Source organism: Excalfactoria chinensis, chromosome 2, assembly GCF_039878825.1.
Source record: "Excalfactoria chinensis isolate bCotChi1 chromosome 2, bCotChi1.hap2, whole genome shotgun sequence".
Lineage (NCBI taxonomy): Eukaryota > Metazoa > Chordata > Aves > Galliformes > Phasianidae > Excalfactoria > Excalfactoria chinensis.
In genome coordinates, this window is record NC_092826.1 from 113,017,683 (window position 1) to 113,036,310 (window position 18,628).

The window sequence follows — 18,628 nt, forward strand, 5'->3', positions numbered from 1 at the left end:
GTGGCTCAGCAGCTCCTGAAGGAGCTGGGAGGATGAGCAGCAGCGAGGCGACTCTGTGCTGCTCAAGCTGGATGCACTTGTATATATAGGAGCAGGCAGTGACAGACAATAGCCATGGGGGAACTTGCATTTGTTCCAGTTCTGCCTCTTCCAGCGTCTGGTATGGTAACACTTGATGTCAGGGATACTTACTACAGGCTGGAAGAAAATTAGATCAAGTCAGTCTTAAAGAAAGCAGTTGTTTAAAAACAGTGTAGTTTAACTTGGTGACTGTGCTTGCTGGGCATGGTTTACCTGAAACCTTAGGTATAATGCAATACTTGTACCTGACAGGAACATTCCTAAAGCAACTATCTTTAGCAGAAAAACCATGATTTACCCACGTAAACTGTTTTGCAGCAATGTATTTACTTTGCTTAATAGGATTTATGGTTTTTGTATTATTACTGTTTTCAAGGGGAGGAGAAAAGGGTTAGTTTGTCTTGATAAATCTACCTAAATAGCCCAGTGGGTTGTCATCTTTGAGCACTTAAATTTCCTTTGCCTGACATAGCACAGTCACCGTAAGACCTTACACAGAATAGTTGTGCCCTTGTGATTTCTTCTGTCTTTTTGCTTGTGAGGACATAACCCTCATCTCTGTTATGCTGTGCTCTGGATGTGTTGCTTAGTCAGGGTTGTGAGGATGTGTCTTACTGTTCCTGTGTTTGGTGTAGAATGCACGCATGTATTATGTATATATGTAAACTTGTAGTTGTGCATGTATATACACTTACAGATGTGTGTATATATACACGTGTACATATATATGCACTTACAGCTATGTGTGTATATATGCAGATGAAAATAATGCTGACAAATGTGTTAATCCAGGTTGAGAGATCAGATCAGGTTGCAGCCACTACCCTAAAGTTACCAGTAGGTAGTTCACTGCACCATGTCTACCAAACCTCCGTTTGCAGTTTGAGTCCATATTCTCGTGGCATAAATGCATATTACTAATAAATTTTATGTCTGCAACAGTATTTTGTCAACATTCAGCAACAGTCAGGAAAGTACTACATGAAATTTGCAGGTGTAATTTTTTTTAAACTTCTTTTCTGGCTGTGTGATTACTTAGGAGGACATTTTCCTTGGTCAAGTTTCATTTGTGCATTCAGATTTCTTGTTAAACTGAAAACTAACTTTAACCTTTCCACCTCTCATACCCCCAGAGTCATTTTGATCAGACCTCGTGTGTTAGTACTGACACAGAAAAGTAGAACAAGGAAAGCTGACTTGTCCTTGTCCAAGCATTGGGACTAAGAGCTACAGAAAATACCACGAGGTTGCATGTGTATGTATTTTTATTTATTTATTTTTTTTTTTCAGAACTCTGATTTTAACTCAAATTACTTCAACCAGGCACACACACACATATATATATATATATATATATATATATATATATATTTGTTATCCACTGGAGGATTTATGTATCTTTAGTACTGACAGTGTTGGCTTGAGTTACTGTGCTTGGCTCTGTCTTCACTGGTCTTTTTGTTTAATGTGAAACAATTCCCACCTTTCTTACACTTGCTGCTTTTTATTTTTATTCACTGTCTCTTATTGCTCTCTGTGAAATTAGAAAGAAGAGATTCAAGCAGTCTTCTGTGGGCTAGTGTGGGTTAATTGGTGCAGACAGAAGTTCTTCCCTGTTGCTGCCTGGGGCATTCCCTTGCTTTGGGGTTTCTGGCTATGCCTCTGACAAACAACCACAATTCTCAGTCTGAATGTGAGCAAATTTTAGATGTCACAACATGGATAGTGAGTCCAGTGAGAGAAGTTCCCTCACTGCAAGCCTCTGCATCATGTGGGAATGGGCATATGGCTTTGTCATTCACTGCTTCATTGATTTATTTATGATTCTGTGGTGCTACTTTCTTAAACTCTTTTTATTCCTCCCTCCCCAAAATTCAGTCAGAAATTCAGTTTTCAGTGATTAACAAAAGACCTGTTAAAGTTTCTGTAACAAAAGCAAAGCTAAATCTGTTTGGATTTAGATGATAGTGGAGACTTCCTACATGTCCTACATGTATTTTCAGAATTGACATGGAAGGGTTGTTCTTTTTTAATACGTAACTTTTGGATAGGTGTAAAAATAATTTAAGACATTAATTTCCTGTGTTCATTTGAAAAGCTCCTTGTAGGCCTTAATTTAAGACAGGAAACTCCCTTACCAGATGACCATACCATGCAACTTATGTTATAAGAGATGAGAATTTGAAGCGCTCCCTATACTAGGTTAAGGACCATTTTTTCAGCTGATCTCTGAGACCTTGGGGTTTGCTGTTTTGAGGTTACCTCAGTCATTCATGCAGCATTGTTTGCTCTGTCTGTGGAGCCAGCCTGGATTCTTGTTTTGGAGAACCATCTCTCAGTTAACTGCACAGATCATCTCTTAGCGTTGCAGCTACATTTGATCTGCTTCACAGTGCAAGTAAGTGGATTATTTGAGGTGTGAGGGGAACAAGACCACAAAACCAAACATTTCTGATATACACGGAGTGCATTTACTGCCTTCTGCTTTATCCTATTGCAGCTACGCCAAAGAGTTGTCAGGGAGAGAGTAGCTGTACAGGCAGGTCTTATACATCCAGCCAAGGGATACTTAGAGGCCAATTAATTCTTGCAGCAGGATTTTGAAAACTCGCTAATGAAAAAGGCATCTGTGGTATAACCACAGTTGCAGTAGTTGTGACTTGTACAATTGCAACACAGTATCTGAGACACTGACTTCTGAAGCAAGCCAGGGGCAGACATTGAAGGAATTCAAGCTAGCGTATGCCTTTTTGGTACTGGGGTGGTTTTTTCCTCTTTCTTCCTCCTCTTATCTTGGTCTGAGCTGACAAGTTTCCTACTGTGCAAGTGATTGTAAGTGTTTTGAAAGGCGTGTGAGAAGTTTTTGCTTCAAGGTATAAGCCTAGCTTACAGTTGATAGGGGTTAGGAACAAACTTCACTTGAGGAAATGCTATTCCATAATGTAGACTTTCTGGCACTTTTTTTTTCCCCCTGTAGCAGCAGCTGTTACTGACTTCTGAGAAAGATGGTATGCAGGACAAATGGGCCCTTTGTCTGATCCAGTATGTCATTTTCTCGTCTTTAATTGTAAATGTCCCCTAAAGCAAAGTCTTCAGCTTTGTTTCTAGGATATTGCTAACACATCTTCTCTACCCCAAGGCAGCGTGTTTAGAGAAACAGTTTCTAATTTGGGGGAAAATACTTGTCCTCTATGTATCGCCAATTGTGCTGTCTGCCTTCATGGCAGTTCTCTTTGCTGTATGTTTACTTGTTAATCACTATCTGAGCGACTTTTCAATATTTCTTAACAAGTTATGCTATAATGTAACGGAGGATCCAGTTTGTATTTTAAGGCATAGCTGGTGTTTTCCACAGTGAGCACTGTGAAAAAGATTGGTCAGGAGTGATCGTTCACGTGGTCAGCATCCCTTCTATAAAATGCCTTGGTTCCTGTAGTCATGTCTCCTCCCCGGTCCTGCAGCGGGTACTACTGCTGATGGATCATCTGCCCCAGTATAGAGTTGGCAGTATGCTGGAGCTCTAAGAACTGAAATGGAGCAGGTTTTTGGGGAGGTGGTGATGAGCAGGATAATGGAAACCATGTGATGATTAGTATTTTTTTATCAAATACATAACATTTGATCTGATAAGAGAGGTTCACTTGAAAGAATCAAGGTTATTTTATGTCAATTTTCTGTTTGCCCTATATAAGGTGCATTTAATTATTTCTTGCTATCTTCCACTATTCAAATGAATCTGAGTCTAATATATATTGTTGGTCAAATTAGAATAATTCTTTAATCAGCTGTGTTATTTGCCGTAGTAGACTAGAACAGGAAAGCTACTCCTGGCATACTGACGATGCACATATTTTATTTGTTATTGTAATTTAAAAGTAAAATCATAAATATTGATTTCTACTTGACTGGAGAGATGATTTACTTTGAATATCAGACTGATTTTAATCAGGTGAGAATTAATTGAGTTGGAGGTATTAGATATTCAGTGATGTTAACTGAACCATGATCAATCTACAGAGAAGCTTTCTTTTGTACTGTGTTAGAAATATCAAATAGCTTGTAGTGTACTATGTAAAGCAATCTTTTCATGTTCATCCTACTTCTTCCTCTAGCTCATTAAATACACCAGTAATCTATTCTGTGCATACTGAGTAATCTTCAAAGTAACAAGCTAATAAATCACAATTTAATAGAAAATTAAAACCATAACAACTTCACCGTAAAATGCCGCTGATGAAGTTTTGCCATTGTAATGTTTTTGTGGACATTTCACAAACATACTTAAAATTTTATCCTTGTTTACATCGTAGCAGAATTGTTTCCTTGTCTTTCTACCATCGACTCCCAAACCCCCCATGTTACTTGGGCAGCTTTTGTCCTCCCAGTGGTAGAGCTCAAGGACTGATCCATGTCTATCTTGGGCATAATTATTCCCACTTTTTCACAGGGGAAGAAACCTACCCCAGGAATAGAACATAAGCCTGGTCTGGATCATAATACGAGCTTTTTTTCTTTGAAACAACAACAAAAAAAAATTATTTTAAGAGTGTGATAACAGTATCATAAGTGTTGAGAAAATATAAATGGTGAGATAACACCTCTGTAGGACTTTCTCTTAAGTAGCAAAATTGTAAAATCTTTAAATAAACCAAAGCCAGACCCAAAAGGATCAATTTATCTCTACAGTGCAGAGTATTTGTTTCGTGTACAAGAACATCTGCAGGAGAGGTACACCATGATGACTGATAAATGATCGTTTTGATATGATTCTAATTGCAAAACATTTTGCAGTATGAGTGCATGGGCAATGTTACGAGTCCGCAAAAAATGCACCTTCCCAAATGGCCTTCAGATGACAGTTCATACAGTACAATAAAAATAATGATGGCCCCTCAGTGTTTTATTTCCAACACATTTTCCACACTGCTCACCGTCACAGACAGCTTTTGTTCTTTTCTTGCTTTGTGGAAAGACTTCCATGTTTGCCTAAAGAAATGATTACCTGTCTTTTAAAAAAGCTATTTAAAGTCTAAATAAATTAAATAAAAATACTATGATAAAAAATCCCCAAGCTATAATGTGTTATCCTTAGCAGTACAGAAAATCAAAACATTCTGATTATTTTTTTGATGCTTGGGATGGAGCGTTGTTAGGTGTTTTTTTTTTTCCTATTAAATCTTTATATGTTACTGAAACTTTTGCCACAGTCTCACACAGATTCTGCCAGCTCATTTTGCGTGCAGCACAGGGGAGAGATTTGTCTACCCTTCTTTGAGGATGGAGGGGGTGGTGTTGGTGAGCTGCATAAAAAAAAACACTTGCATCTTAAAAATTGTGCTTTATTTTTGTGGTGCACGTATATCTGCAGACACCGTGATTAAGAATGTTACATTTAACCTTTAATCTGGTTTAATGGTATAGAAGAAAATCATTATCTTTATATTGCAGAGTTGGGACAAGTTATGCCAGGTGTTGATTTGTCCTTTGAGTTAAAATCCTCAAAGTATTTATTCGTAGCATTTACAAGTAAGTATTTCACAGAATCACAGAATTGTAGAGGTTGGAAGGGACCTCTTGAGATCATTGAGTCCAACCCCCCTGCCAAAGCAGGCTCCCTACACCACGTCGCACAGGTAGGTGTCCAGGCGGGTCTTGAATATCTCCAGAGAAGGAGACTCCACCACCTCCCTGGGCAGCCTGTTCCAGTGCTCTGTCACCCTCACTGTAAAGAAGTTCTTGCGCACATTCGTGCGGAACTTCCTATGCTGGAGTTTCAGCCCATTTCCCCTAGTCCTGTCCCCATGCACTACTGAAAACAGAACAGCATTTCTTGAACCTATAAATATTTTCTGAGGTAAAAAATGGGCAGTGCCCTCAATTATCCTTTTCTTTTTTGTTAAATTATGAACTGCATGTCCCAGGACCGGTGCTGGTGGACTTCCACCAACTTCATTGTAACTAACCCTCTGGTAATGTATCTGATCTTTTAAAGTTTGAAAATCATGTCTTTAATGCGGAAGATATTGCATTTGTTTCTGTATCTGCTGGGATAGATGGGAAAGTCACTTATTCAGTCTGTCTTCGGTCTAATATGAATGAGAATTACTCAGTTTCACTTCGTTTTCCATCAGTTTCTTGTAGTTTCTTGTACATATTATCTTGTAGTCAAGCAATAGAACAGAAGTAGAGGAGGGGAAACTACTCAAAAATAGTTAAAACATTCTTTTAAAATACTAGCAATTTTTAGCAATGAGGTTGTGGCAAGGTGGGGGCTGGTCTTTTCTCCCCACTAACAGCAATAGGACAAGAAGGTCCTGAAGGTGTGCAAGAAATTTGTAGGTGTGGTGCTAAGGGACATAGTGTGCCTGGTGGTGATGGGTTGATGGTTGGACTTGGTGATAACAAACAAATTCCAGTAGAAGCGGGAGGTACCCGCAGGATCTGTCCTTAACGTGTGCATAGAGCCTACGGTGATGGACATACATACATGCCATGGTAGAGCCTTATCAGGGTTCGTTTTGTGGAGCACAAGCTTGTTTTTCCCCTGGCAAGGCATTTTCATTCCATCCCTCACTTCATTTAACACGTTGTGTCCTGTTCTGCTCCTCAGCCAAACACTGCCAGCTTTGAAACAACATCTCTGTTTGTCTTCATTTTTCATCTCCTTATAGCTCAGTTTCAGTACAGCCATATTGGAACTAAAAGTTAAAACACCCCAGTTCCTAAATATGTCTGAAAACTCTTGTTTGTTTGAAACATGCTCTATTTCTTTGCTTTGTTACAACTTGCACTGAATTTGCAGATGACTGGAATTTGCATCTAGTTTCACTGCTGCCTGAGGTTCTGTGGTGGTAGATTGCATTCTGTTGGCATGCAGAAAGAAAACACTGTTTTCTTGCACAAACTTGCAAAGTCATAGAAAGCTATTTACCAAAATGGTGAAAATGGGGATTGTGGGTAAGATTTTTAAGAGATCAGTTCTGCTCTGAGAGCGCAGTTGTTCTTTGTGTGACATGCAGCAGTGTCAGGACGTTTGGAGCACAAGAGAGGTGTTCCTGCAGTTCTGAGTTCTGCTAACACATGTCTGACAGCAGTGGTTTTGTCATTAAATCCTGTGCTATCCGCTCCCTTTGTCGTATGGTGTGCACCCCAAAGCTTTGGTCTGCAGTGCAGACAGTGCTTGCTTGTGGAATGTGGTCATTGTCAGATTACAGAGATGGTTTGAGATGGTATCTGGAACCATTGCATACAATAGCATTAGCGCTCTGTGCTGATCAACACTGAAATGTTTGGGGCAATGAAAGAATTGTGAGCAAGACAGAGCATAATTAAAACAACATTCCACAGAATCCAGTGAGGTTTCTGGTAAACATTTGTGACTAGAGCTGCCTTGAACCACAGTCCTTACATGGCTGCTAAAGGGATTTTAGAGCACTGGAAATCACAGGGAAAGAGGGCTAAGTTTTATGTGCTCATGTGGGAATGCCTGATACCTTTCAACCTACTCCTTCTTTGCCTCTGTTGTTCCATTCTGTGGAATGGAAGCAGGAAGCAGTGTTACTCCTTGGTAGCTGTGCTTTCTGATTTCCTGGCCATAGTTGAACGTGGGACTCCTGAAGGCAGGCAGTGCTTGCAGTTGCAGCTCAGGTTCTGTTCACCAGGACATTGCGCCTGTAGCCAATCAAGACGGGTGAGCTAACAAGTGAGAGGGACCTCCTATTGTCTACAGTGGTTTTTTTACTTCACAGCTTCCAGAAGGAATGATTACTACAGAAAAACTGCACGGCGCTTAGGGCAGTGCCTGTGGAGAGTAGAAATCAAACTGGTCACTACATGAACCATAAGCTTTCAGAGGCTTCTGATGTTTTGCTGAAAAACAGAGGACATCTTTAGAAATGTGATAATAGGTATGAATTTTCTGAGATGCTGATGTAGGGACATTCAGTGCAAGCACTCCAGGAAGCAAAAGAAAAAAAAACAGTCACCTGTAAAAGCTGAAGAACATTTTGATAATGTAATAGAATGCTTCTTATACTGCTCTGAGCTTGTGCTGCTTCATAAGCTTTAGCTACTCAAAGTATCCTCAGAGTTGTGCATGTGCATTTGGATGCTTTGGGGTCCGAAGCTAAGCCACACATCACATGAGAGCTGAGAAATCAAGCCTGGTTGTTAATTACATACCTATGAGCACAAGTTACTGTGTCCTTCCAGCTAAGTAATTAACTAGTCAATTTAATGGCAGTTTTTTGGTGTACTTTCATGTGGTACATTTTCAAGCGGAATTTGGTAATAGAACCAGCGTATAATGTTGGGAGTTGTGTATATTTAAAGGTTCACCAGTAATGTGTACAGATGGGTAAGGTGTCAGTTATTTGCAACGGTTTGCAAAGGTGAATTTAAGTAAGTTTGGCAGGATAACGACACACCACTGTCATCAACGCTTTGAGCAGGAGAAGTGTTGTGGGTCTTTTTGTAGGTTAATAATTAAAAGCTTCCTATGGCCTGGAGTTGCTTGCCGCTGTTGGGTCACTTTCAAGTCATGGGTGTCCATGATGCTAGGAGGTATGCTTTGCCCCACTGACCTTATAGATGAATGCCTGTTTTAGAGGGGAAAGGACAAAGATCCAAGCAAAAGGTAACATTTTATCTTGATGGTTTTTATAGCCTGTGATTTCTGGCTTGTGGAGGGCTTGGAGAATATGCCCTATGAGGAGCAACTGGGGGAACTGGGGCTGTTTAGTCTGGGGAAGAAGAGGCCAAGGGGAGGCCCTACTGCTCTCTTCCAGTATCTTAAAGGCACTTAAAGTGGGAGCAGTGTCAGGATGAGGGGAAACAGCCTCAAGTTGTGCCAGGGCAAGTTTAGGTTGGATATCAGGAAAAACCTTACACAAAAGGTGGCTAAGCATTGCAATAGGATCCCCAGGGAGGTGGTTGAGTTTAATTGGATGATGTTTAAGGTCTTTTCCAACCCGAGCAATTCTGTGATCCTATCTAAGTTTTGATTTGCAGAATCGTTGGTACAGGATGAACAGTTACTAGGCAAATCCATCAAAAATTCAACACACAGTGAGCCTCTATGGGGAAAATGAACTCTCTCCCAGCCAGAGCCATGAAACTGATCAATGTGCATAAAAAGTAGAGTATTCTCATCTGAATGGACGAAATACAAGTTTTTTTTGACAAAACAGGAAGAGCAATGCATTGAGCATATACATACATGTTAGGTAGAGTACTTGTAACCGCAGTGTATGTAAACACAGTGTAAATATATATTGAGTATAGATGCCGTTTACCATTTGCATTAAGTTTTGATGTTACTGGATTCGCTGTAAGTATTACTAAAGATGTTTGAACATAACGATTTTTACATTACCTAAATCTGTTGCATTTTAAATAATTATCAGGAAAATCTTGGATATGAAGAAATAGGTGGAATTCTAGAAAGGACTTGGTTCTTCATTTTGTTGCTGGTTATGTTGGACTTTATCTCCATACTTTTCTTTTTCCACCTGTTAAATGCAGATAGTTGCTAACCTAGAGTCCTCATAAGAAAATAGTTTGAAATCTCGTAATATGGAGTAACATTTAAGTATTATCTAGTTTATTAATGAAACATCTGTACAGAAAGCTGGTAACAGGACATAATTTGAGTTGCTCCCAGATTAAAAGAAAAAAGAGTACAAAAAAAGCAGCTTCAAGCATGACTTGGCTTCTTCTCTAATCCCTAAAGCTGTTTGTCTCCATATCTCAGTGACTTCTTTAAGTCCCAAGGCCCTTGAGACTGACTGCATACATACACGTCATTGAGCAAAGAGGTGCAAGATCACTTCTCCTGGGAAAAGACAGATGATCATCTCCCTTATATACTCTCTTGTTCCAAAGATTGTCATTCCAAGAACTTTGAAGGCGCTATTTTCAGGGACACTGCTCCTTTCTTGGCCATTTGACTTTAAGGAAGTTCAGTATCGAAGAACACCCAGAGGCTGCCACATGACACAGAGAAGATGGCAGTACTCTGTGGAGCAGTGTAGTGCCATAGAGCACAGTGTGGCAGTCTCAGCTAATAAACTAACTGCTTCAGTCCAGGAGAGAATCATGCCCTCACAGTTTCTTATCTTGCATCCCAAAGATGCCTTCTCAGAGGTGATTGATTGGCAGTGACATTCCTTTCAGACAGTAGTTGCTGTCAGTGTTACTGCACTCTTAATTTGTAGATGTAAATGTACTTTAATTATTCCAAAATAATTCTTTCATTGAAGAGGAAATGCTGGCAATCCTGGCTTACCTAATATTTCATGCTTCCTTTTGTTTTGCTGCGGTAGCCCTGAATAGTCAATATGAAAAGCAGTCTAAGAATCATGGATTTGCTGCAAGAGTAGCTTCATAAATTTGTTAGTATTAGCTACAGCAGCGTATGCACACATTGTACGATATTAGGGGAGAATCCTAATTAAAATCTTGTTGCTCAACAAGCCACAAAGACCTTGTAAACAGTATGAGGCTCCAGGCCAACTACAGCAATGTTAATAATAAATCAGGTCTGATTTGTGAGGTGTTTTTTATTATTCTTACTTTTCCCTGTAGAAAAGCATGCACACAGGAATTTTGGTTTCTTTTTCTTACAGTCATTTTTCTAATTCTGATGTTTTTGTTTTTCTATAGCATTTACTAAATGTTGCAAAGAAACTGGTTTTCTTATGGTGGTAAAGTGCCGGGAAGAGAACACAGCACTGAAAGATTGCCTCGTTGGCTAGTAAGTCCTTTCTGAGCCTTTGTTTCGCTCCACGTTTTTGGCTGTTCTAATGTAGAACTGAATAGAAATGCTAAATTTTCTGAAAAGGGCTTTGCTAACCTTGTGACTTTGATGGTTTTTTTCCCAAAAATCACATCTTTGCTTTAGAAGAAAGGATGGTGGTCAGGGCTCTACCTGACAAGGCTTAATTTCAGAAATAAAACCGTCCTATGGCTAAAAAGGCTTCCTTGCATTTAAATAATGCTAACGGATCCAGAATCTCAGCCCCAATGAAATGCAGCCCTCTACTCAGTTTGCTGAATTGGGGATGTGGGTGAACGGTAGAAGCACCTTCATATTCTGTTATAGAAACAGGAAAGTTCATTCTTGTTTTGCTTCTTGTACTGTCTTTCAGTATTTAGTTGTTACTTCAAAAGCATCCAGCTGTTGTTATCTGCAGTAGGAAGTTGTTAAAGAATGATGCCACAATAGATTGAAATGTCTTTATTTGAAGTCTAATATCCTTGCAGTGTCAATAGGCCAAAGTTATTCTTGAATTTCTCAGTGTGGAGTTTGTGTTCTCTGAACTTGATGTGGGTGAGGGTGGTTTGGGTTGTGATAGAATGCGTGTCATACGTACACTGCTAAACCAGAGGTTAATGTTTAATGCCTTTAATGTAGTGATAGGTGGAGTTAGGTGTTTGAGAATTGATGAAAAAAGGTGCAGCTACACAACAGTTCAAGTGTAACTGCAGTGGGAACTCAAAGTTACTCAGTTTTACTTGTCTGTATCTCCAGACCTTAAATTCTACCTTCTTTACACAAAGCAGCAAAAAAAACCAAATAAATAAACCAAACAAGAAATATGCACTATGGAAAAATACTGAATGCTTGAATAATTAGTTACACTTAAAATCACAAGTAAGCTGACTTAAAATTGATGATAAAGATACTATGAGTACTACTCTGAAAGTAATATCTCCTAATTTATTAGAATGGTCCACGAGGTCAGAGGCAGATTGTGGTGGTATGGCAGTAGAGGTTGAACCTTCCCACCAATTCCATGTTGTTGCTGTGTGACAGATGGCAGCAGAGGGGGCAGTCTCATAGAATAGCATCCAACATGGAAGTACATCTGGAGCAGAGGTGTGGAACCAAATTCCTCCATGCAGAAAAAATGGCACCCATTGACATTCATAGTTACAGAGACCAAACAGTGGACACAAGCAGTGATGCAGGGGATGGTGTGTTTCAGTAGTAGTGACAGGGATGTGAAAGACAGGCCACATTCTAGATGGCCAGGCACCATGAAATAAAGAGCATCTCAGTCAGCCCATGACCAGGGTAACGTGTACAGAGCTGAATATTGTTTTCAGTGCACTGGAAATAATGGTGGCAAGATTGGAATATCATTGGAAAATTAGTACCAGGTGGTACCCATGAATGCTCACACAAGAAGAACACCATAAACAAGTTCATCAGGACCATTTGAACCAATCCAAGGCCGAAAGTGAGTTTCCTGGATTACATCATTGCCAATGACTACCAGTGATGTGGTGCCACCATTACAATTTCAGCGTGATAATGTCAAGTCCCGTACCAGTTTGAAGACTGTGGAGCACAGGGCCAGTCCCAGCTGGATTATCCCACTACACCCACCATAGTCTGAAGATGGCATCTTCTGACTTCCATCTGTTTGGGCTGATGAAAAATGGACTGCATGGACAGCATCATAGCAGATGTGAAACAGTGCAGATTTTTTACAAGTATAACATGATATGCAGGCTTTTGTTCATCTCTGGTTAAAATACATAGCTAACAGAAGTGACTACACGCTAGATAGCATTTTGTAGCTTAGAATTTTCTCTATCAAATAGCATTATTGTGTTCTTTATGTCTGTTGCAGTTTCGCTGGAAATAAATAAAAGACATTACTTTTGGATCTACCTACACACATTTACTGTTCAAGATGCAAACTCAAAGTCGTTCCCATAAAATTCATGTTAGGTTCTCAGGTGCATAAGGATCAGTGCTCTCCAGAGACTCTTATTTGCAGTTAGGTTCCTTTGTATAAGAAAAAATGATTTGGTTCTGTATTTCCCTTTCTCTGCTTTCCTCGTTATGGTTACACTGCATAGGCCTGAAGAATGAGAACTGTGCCTCAAGAAAGAGTGGGCTCAGGAGAGAACAGACCAATTCCGTATTTAGTTTAAGATGGTAACTTTGGGTGGGACTGAAGATCAGTTCTGAGTGCTGTTAATACAGTTTCTGTTCTATTATTCTAATAATGTTCATCTTCCTTTTAGCTATACTGATCCATCATTCTATGAAGAATGCAAAGCAGAATATTTGAAGCAAAGAGAAGAATACAGAGCAACTGGAATTAAGAAAAAAAGGCAAAAGATTACTTCAAATATATAGTTAAAATTTAAAATGAACTGTTACAGTTTTATATCCAACTTAATGATTTGACTTGATTTAAACAGACTTCTTTGAAATCATCAGTATCTCATGGTAAAATTTAGCAGCAAGTCAGTAAAAGAAATATCTCTGAAGCTGATGGTTCTCATTTTCTGTACTTAAGTTCATAATGCATGCAATTTCTCTTGCAAACCTTGACAGCAAAAACCTGCTTCTCCATCTGGACTTGAGATTTTGTTACCAACTAACAAACAGCTTTTTGAAATTTCAAGCTTGTATCTAGTTATACATGGCAGGCTACATAAAAATTTAAGGGTGAACAAATGTGACGTATATACAGAAAACTGGTCTCTTCATCACCTGAAGTTGAGAGTACCTGGAAATATTTTTGATGCTCTTACTAGATGTGCGGTTAATGCAGAAAACAAGACCTTCTTGGACCAGTTTACTTTTATCTATCTTTTTCATCAAAGCGCTGAGCTGTAAGAGCTCAATATTGCTGCTACCTGCTCCGTGACTTAAGTTTTGAGTTTGCAATATCAAAAGAGATGGATGCTTCATGTCTTTGTGTGGCACAACTGACTGCTTCAGCTCCAGAGGAGAACTCAAGAGTTGTCCCATACGGCCTTTCCTTACAGTGAGAGGAATGTCTTCCCCCACTATCATTTCTTCATCATGAAGATTACATACACTTCCATACTTCAGGAGTGAGCACGCTTGCACAATGATTATGGATGAGTAAACAACTGAACTACATACTTAAGATGCAGGTCAGTTTTAGTTTTTAAACGTCTATTAATGCTGTTGCAAAAACTAACCCTAAACAAGTCCCTATATAGAAAGGGGCACACAAAGGATTTCTTGCATATAGATACTTAAAGCTGCATAACTGTAGAACCCTAAGTAGTATGAGCATGGAAAGGCCACACAGGATATTTGTTCACTTGGTAACTTTCATGTCATGATAGTAAAAATGAAATAGAAATATCTTTTACCTAATTAATAAAATTTGGAACATTTGCATTTAACTTAGGTACTATTTCACCACAAAACTATTACTGCTGTGAAGTTACTTAAGTGGGAAATTTCAATCAGACATATATATCAGCCCCTGGAGAGTCTGTGTTTGTCATTTTTATCAAAGGCTCTTAGCGATTGGTTCTGGGGTAAGCACGTTGCTAGAGGCAGTGTGGTGCTGCCCGTGGTAGGTAGGTGCCAGCACTGAGGGCTCATGGGAATCTTGTCTCACTCAAGCTCACACAACAGCCAGTCAGTACAGATAATAGCACAGCAATGCAGTCACTCTTTTGTGGCTTAGCTGGACCTACATTCAGCAGGTGGCAGGAATCCCAGTGCACCGATTGGTACTGGTGATAGAAATAACATGGATAATGGGACAAAGTCCTATTTAACCTGCAGGTGTTACTCCTCTGTCATTTTGTTGCATGCTTTATGCGCATGGCTATAACCAATCCCTTTGAGCTGTCAGTAAGCAAGCTCACTTTACTATCAAGCCTGAAATTGCTGTAAATCATTCACTGTATGCCGTTCACTTCTCTTTACCAACACATGTTTAAGAACCAAGTACCCGCACCTTCCCTTGTTTGCTGTGGCATTCAGAACTGGGCTCAGACCTCACCTATGAAATCAGCTTACTCTTTTTACACTCACAGCCTTCATTTGTTTGTTTGTTTTTTTCCTAGTTTTGAATTCTTGATGTCACACTTTTCATGCTTTTAGTATATTAATTGCATTTACATCTTTTAAAGTTGAAATGAAACTATGCAAGTGCTGTGCAGTGACACACACATACTAGTAAACTGCTTCAGGGCTTGTTTTAATCTCAGCTGCAACCTCTCCTTCCTACTCAGGTTAATAGGAAGCAGCCCTTGATTCTAATACAGGTAGTAAAACATCAGTAGTACTGAAAAAGCCTTAAGCTATGCTTCATTGATAAACATGTATTTAAAAAAAACTTCCAGTTAAAAAAAAAAAGGCAACAAAAACACACTTTACTTTGTCAAAAGCTATTTAAGAAGGGTGAGAGGCAGGCTTGCTATTTGACTTCACAACCAAACACTAAGCACGTTCAGCTGTCTTACTCTGACTGACATATTCAGATGTGGGTGATGAGAAGTTGCGTTACTTCTAAGCAGAAGCCTGCAGCAAGTTGTGAAGCTTCCACTGTAACTACTTTCAAGGGGACCCACATGCCCCACCAGTTTAAAAACCATCCACCTTGTGGCACTAAAGACATGATTCTATCAGTGTCAATTACCGTCAGTATCAGTTTTGGCTGTAGGCCCCCAAAAAAAGTCAAATACAGCTGAAACAAATGTTCCATCCGCTCACTGTTCAGTAACAACAAGTGCCTGGTTATTTTTCATGCTTCTCCCCTGGATCAAACTCCATACTCAAAAACACCACCACCCCAACTACTACAGCATCCTCTTCCATTAAAAACAGTCTAAGACTTCCAAAGTCTATTGCAAGGAGTTTGCGATTTAATCATACCTGCTTTACATCTTTAATACAGCTCATATGCTATTATTTGCATTGGCTTTTGTTTTACTGTACCTCCACCAGATGTCCAATACACAGCTTGCCTTTTTCCAGCTGTAAAAGTTCGACAGCACATTACAGCTCATTTGAGAATTTGTTTTTCCTCAGTATGGATATTTCAGATGAAAAAACACAATCTGTCATAAACACAATAAAACTGGTAGGGAGACTTAAAATGATGAGATTTGAAAAATACTTAAAAGGAATCAAGCAACCATGGAAGTTTACATACGCATTATGAGAAGGTTAGTCCAGCTCTCCAAGCATTCAGTTACATATTCATCAGCTTGCCATATGCTCACATAAACATTCAAGGCAACAACCACCTCCTGCCCAAAAGCTGCCTTTCACTTCTGTTAAGTACAATTAGTGCTTTCTTAAATTAAGAATCGTCAAACCTGTGGTTTAGGTGAAGTTTTCAAATTTCCAGTTTACCTTCCAATCAATATTTGTGCTTATTTGATGGTATCGGTCCTCATCTCATGCAACATTACTGCTCGATGTAACAAATACACACTTGCGCACTAAACACCAGAACCCCTACTCTACTGCTACTTATGCATTTTATTTGCTGTCACTGTGATGACAAGCTTCCATTTCTGAAAATGGAAAACAAGTACCTTAAGCCACCAGTGGCATGGATTAAATGACAACCAGATTTGGACTCAAGATGGAAAAGTGTGCTTCAGACCAACAGATGCTTCTCAAGTGAGCTAGTTCCCAGGTGACTTCGGATCTGAGGACTTCCTTTCAAATGTTACATTTTCACCACAGCAATGAGTGACTGCATTGGAAATACAGCCTAAAGTAAGCACTACAACCCCACCCTCCTATCTCAGATCTCAGCACTTAAATACCTCTCAGCAAACATCCTTTTCTTTCCCACTGGCCCCTTCTCCAGCACGAGAAGCAGCTTTGGTAAACCAAGAGTTTGAAGCAAAGCCTGGTGATTCTTACATATTGTCCAGCAAGTCTTCATTTTCAAGTTCTGCTGTCACAGGTTGCTGGGGAACCTTTTGACCCCAGTAATATACCACAACTAAAAGTAATTAAGCCCTTCAGGCTTCAACATCCAAGAGAACGCTTCTCCCACAACACACCAAAGCACTCAGCAGGCTGTTTTATTCCTGAATGGAAGAGAACAAATCTCAATTCCTCCATATTTAGAATGGCCATAATATAAAACCAAGTATTTAAAGCCAAGTAAAAAGTTTTTGCACCAAACACTAGAAAAGATTTCTAAGTTAAATCAATTTCAGTCAAAAATAAATTTATTTCAAAATCTTACATAGTAGAATTCCTTCATTGCACAAATCAAGAATTATTCATGTTGATGGCTGTGGAGTAATACACTACTTAAAATAAAACACCTCCATGAGGATGGGCTGGGGGGAACCCCAAGTAAGCTACTTTGGAACTAGGCACCGTGTAGTTTATGCAGCCACATGAGAAATGCTTCCTGCTGCTTTGTTATTACACAGGTGGTTGGTTCTATCAGCTAAAGCCTAGTGACTTGGGTTTGTTTTATGCATATTGGCTTTTGTTCTATTACTTTCCAAGAGATTGTACTCCCCTGAGTCAGCTGTGTTCATTGGTCAGAATAAATTCCAGCATCTGACACCATTTCCATTAATCACAGACAAGCCACTATACGTGAGCAAGATAATAGAAAGATAAAAAAACCCAGTATCTGGTGAATGGGAAACATTACTTATGTATGCTGCTCACTAATACAGTAGAAGGTATCTGAAAGGCATTCTTTCAACTTTAATAGACAAACTGAAACAGGAGAAGATGGGCACCATGTGAAGCATTTATTCCACAGGGAAGAAAGTGACTGGAACCACACAGATCCTGTAGCAACTTGCCTAAGTCACACCTTTACAGCCTGTCATTACAATGGTTACGCCATAGTCATAACTTCCTCGTGCTTTCTCGGGCAATTTTAAGTAATTTGTTACTGAACAGATGTGGAATTATTTTTTCCAATCACACTGATCTTCAGTAGGACCTGTGAAGCTGAATACTTAATCCCCACATACATCTGTAAGTAACATTTAGTACCACCTTCCCACTCACTACAGGTTCAAAGCATTCATGGATCTAAAACACAAAGCGTTTTCCTTCAGAGTACTGAGCAGTCAAATCATTTACTAAACCTGTCGTACTCAACTCAGATAAAGAAACAGAAGTCTCTAAAAAACAAGGCATAAATTCTATTTATGTAAGAACAGTTCTTGGCCTTAAGATGAGACCCCTAAAAAAACCAATACTCGGACACACAAGCTACAAAGCAGGCAGTCACAATCCCAGTAACTTCAGTTCTCAGTGGAGTACTAAAGATACCAAAGCAATTATTCTATCAACACCTACTCCAGTTAAATTAAGGCTTTATTTCTTTATTAAAAGAAAATTAGTAGCTTTAACAACCACACAAACAAAAAGTCAAGGTTCTGGTGGTGTGCAAAGGAGGCACGGTAAGGATAACTGCACCATGAATAGGATGATTCTGTGGCAGGCACTGCTGTGTGTAGTTTCCCACAGCAAGAATATGCAGTGGGAACTGAGCTGTTAGGAGTCACTGCGTTCAGCAGCGTTACTTACAATCCTTATTTAATTCCTCACACCCCAAGCTGTGTGATCTAAGCAGGACAGCCTCTACAAGTGATTCTTCCTTTACCTCCATCTCAGTGTAAATAAATTTTAACCATCATCTCACCTTTTTAATGAAAAATCACATAAAAAAGCATTTCTAAACCATAGGAGTAAGAAAGTTAATTGAAAGGAGAGAGGGAGAGAATCCAATCTTCATTTAATGTCTTAATCTGTCAA

General features: G+C 39.4%; 1 protein-coding gene across 3 annotated transcripts in view; it reads left to right on the top strand.

The window, feature by feature from the left end:
• CMC1 (C-X9-C motif containing 1) overlaps positions 1 to 18,628 on the top strand; it is a 73,168-nt gene that overhangs the window by 30,908 nt on the left and 23,632 nt on the right. For 2 of the 3 annotated variants that reach the window (XR_011902953.1, XR_011902954.1), the window contains exons 3-4: positions 10,744 to 10,834; positions 13,120 to 14,004. Coding sequence is in view for 1 of the 3 variants with exons in the window: in XM_072330496.1 (XP_072186597.1) it covers positions 10,744 to 10,834; positions 13,120 to 13,234 (206 nt within the window). In the remaining 2 variants the exon portion in view is untranslated. Of the gene's footprint in view, positions 1 to 10,743; positions 10,835 to 13,119; positions 17,419 to 18,628 lie in introns of those variants that run through there. The other variant, XM_072330496.1, reaches the window with a different exon arrangement.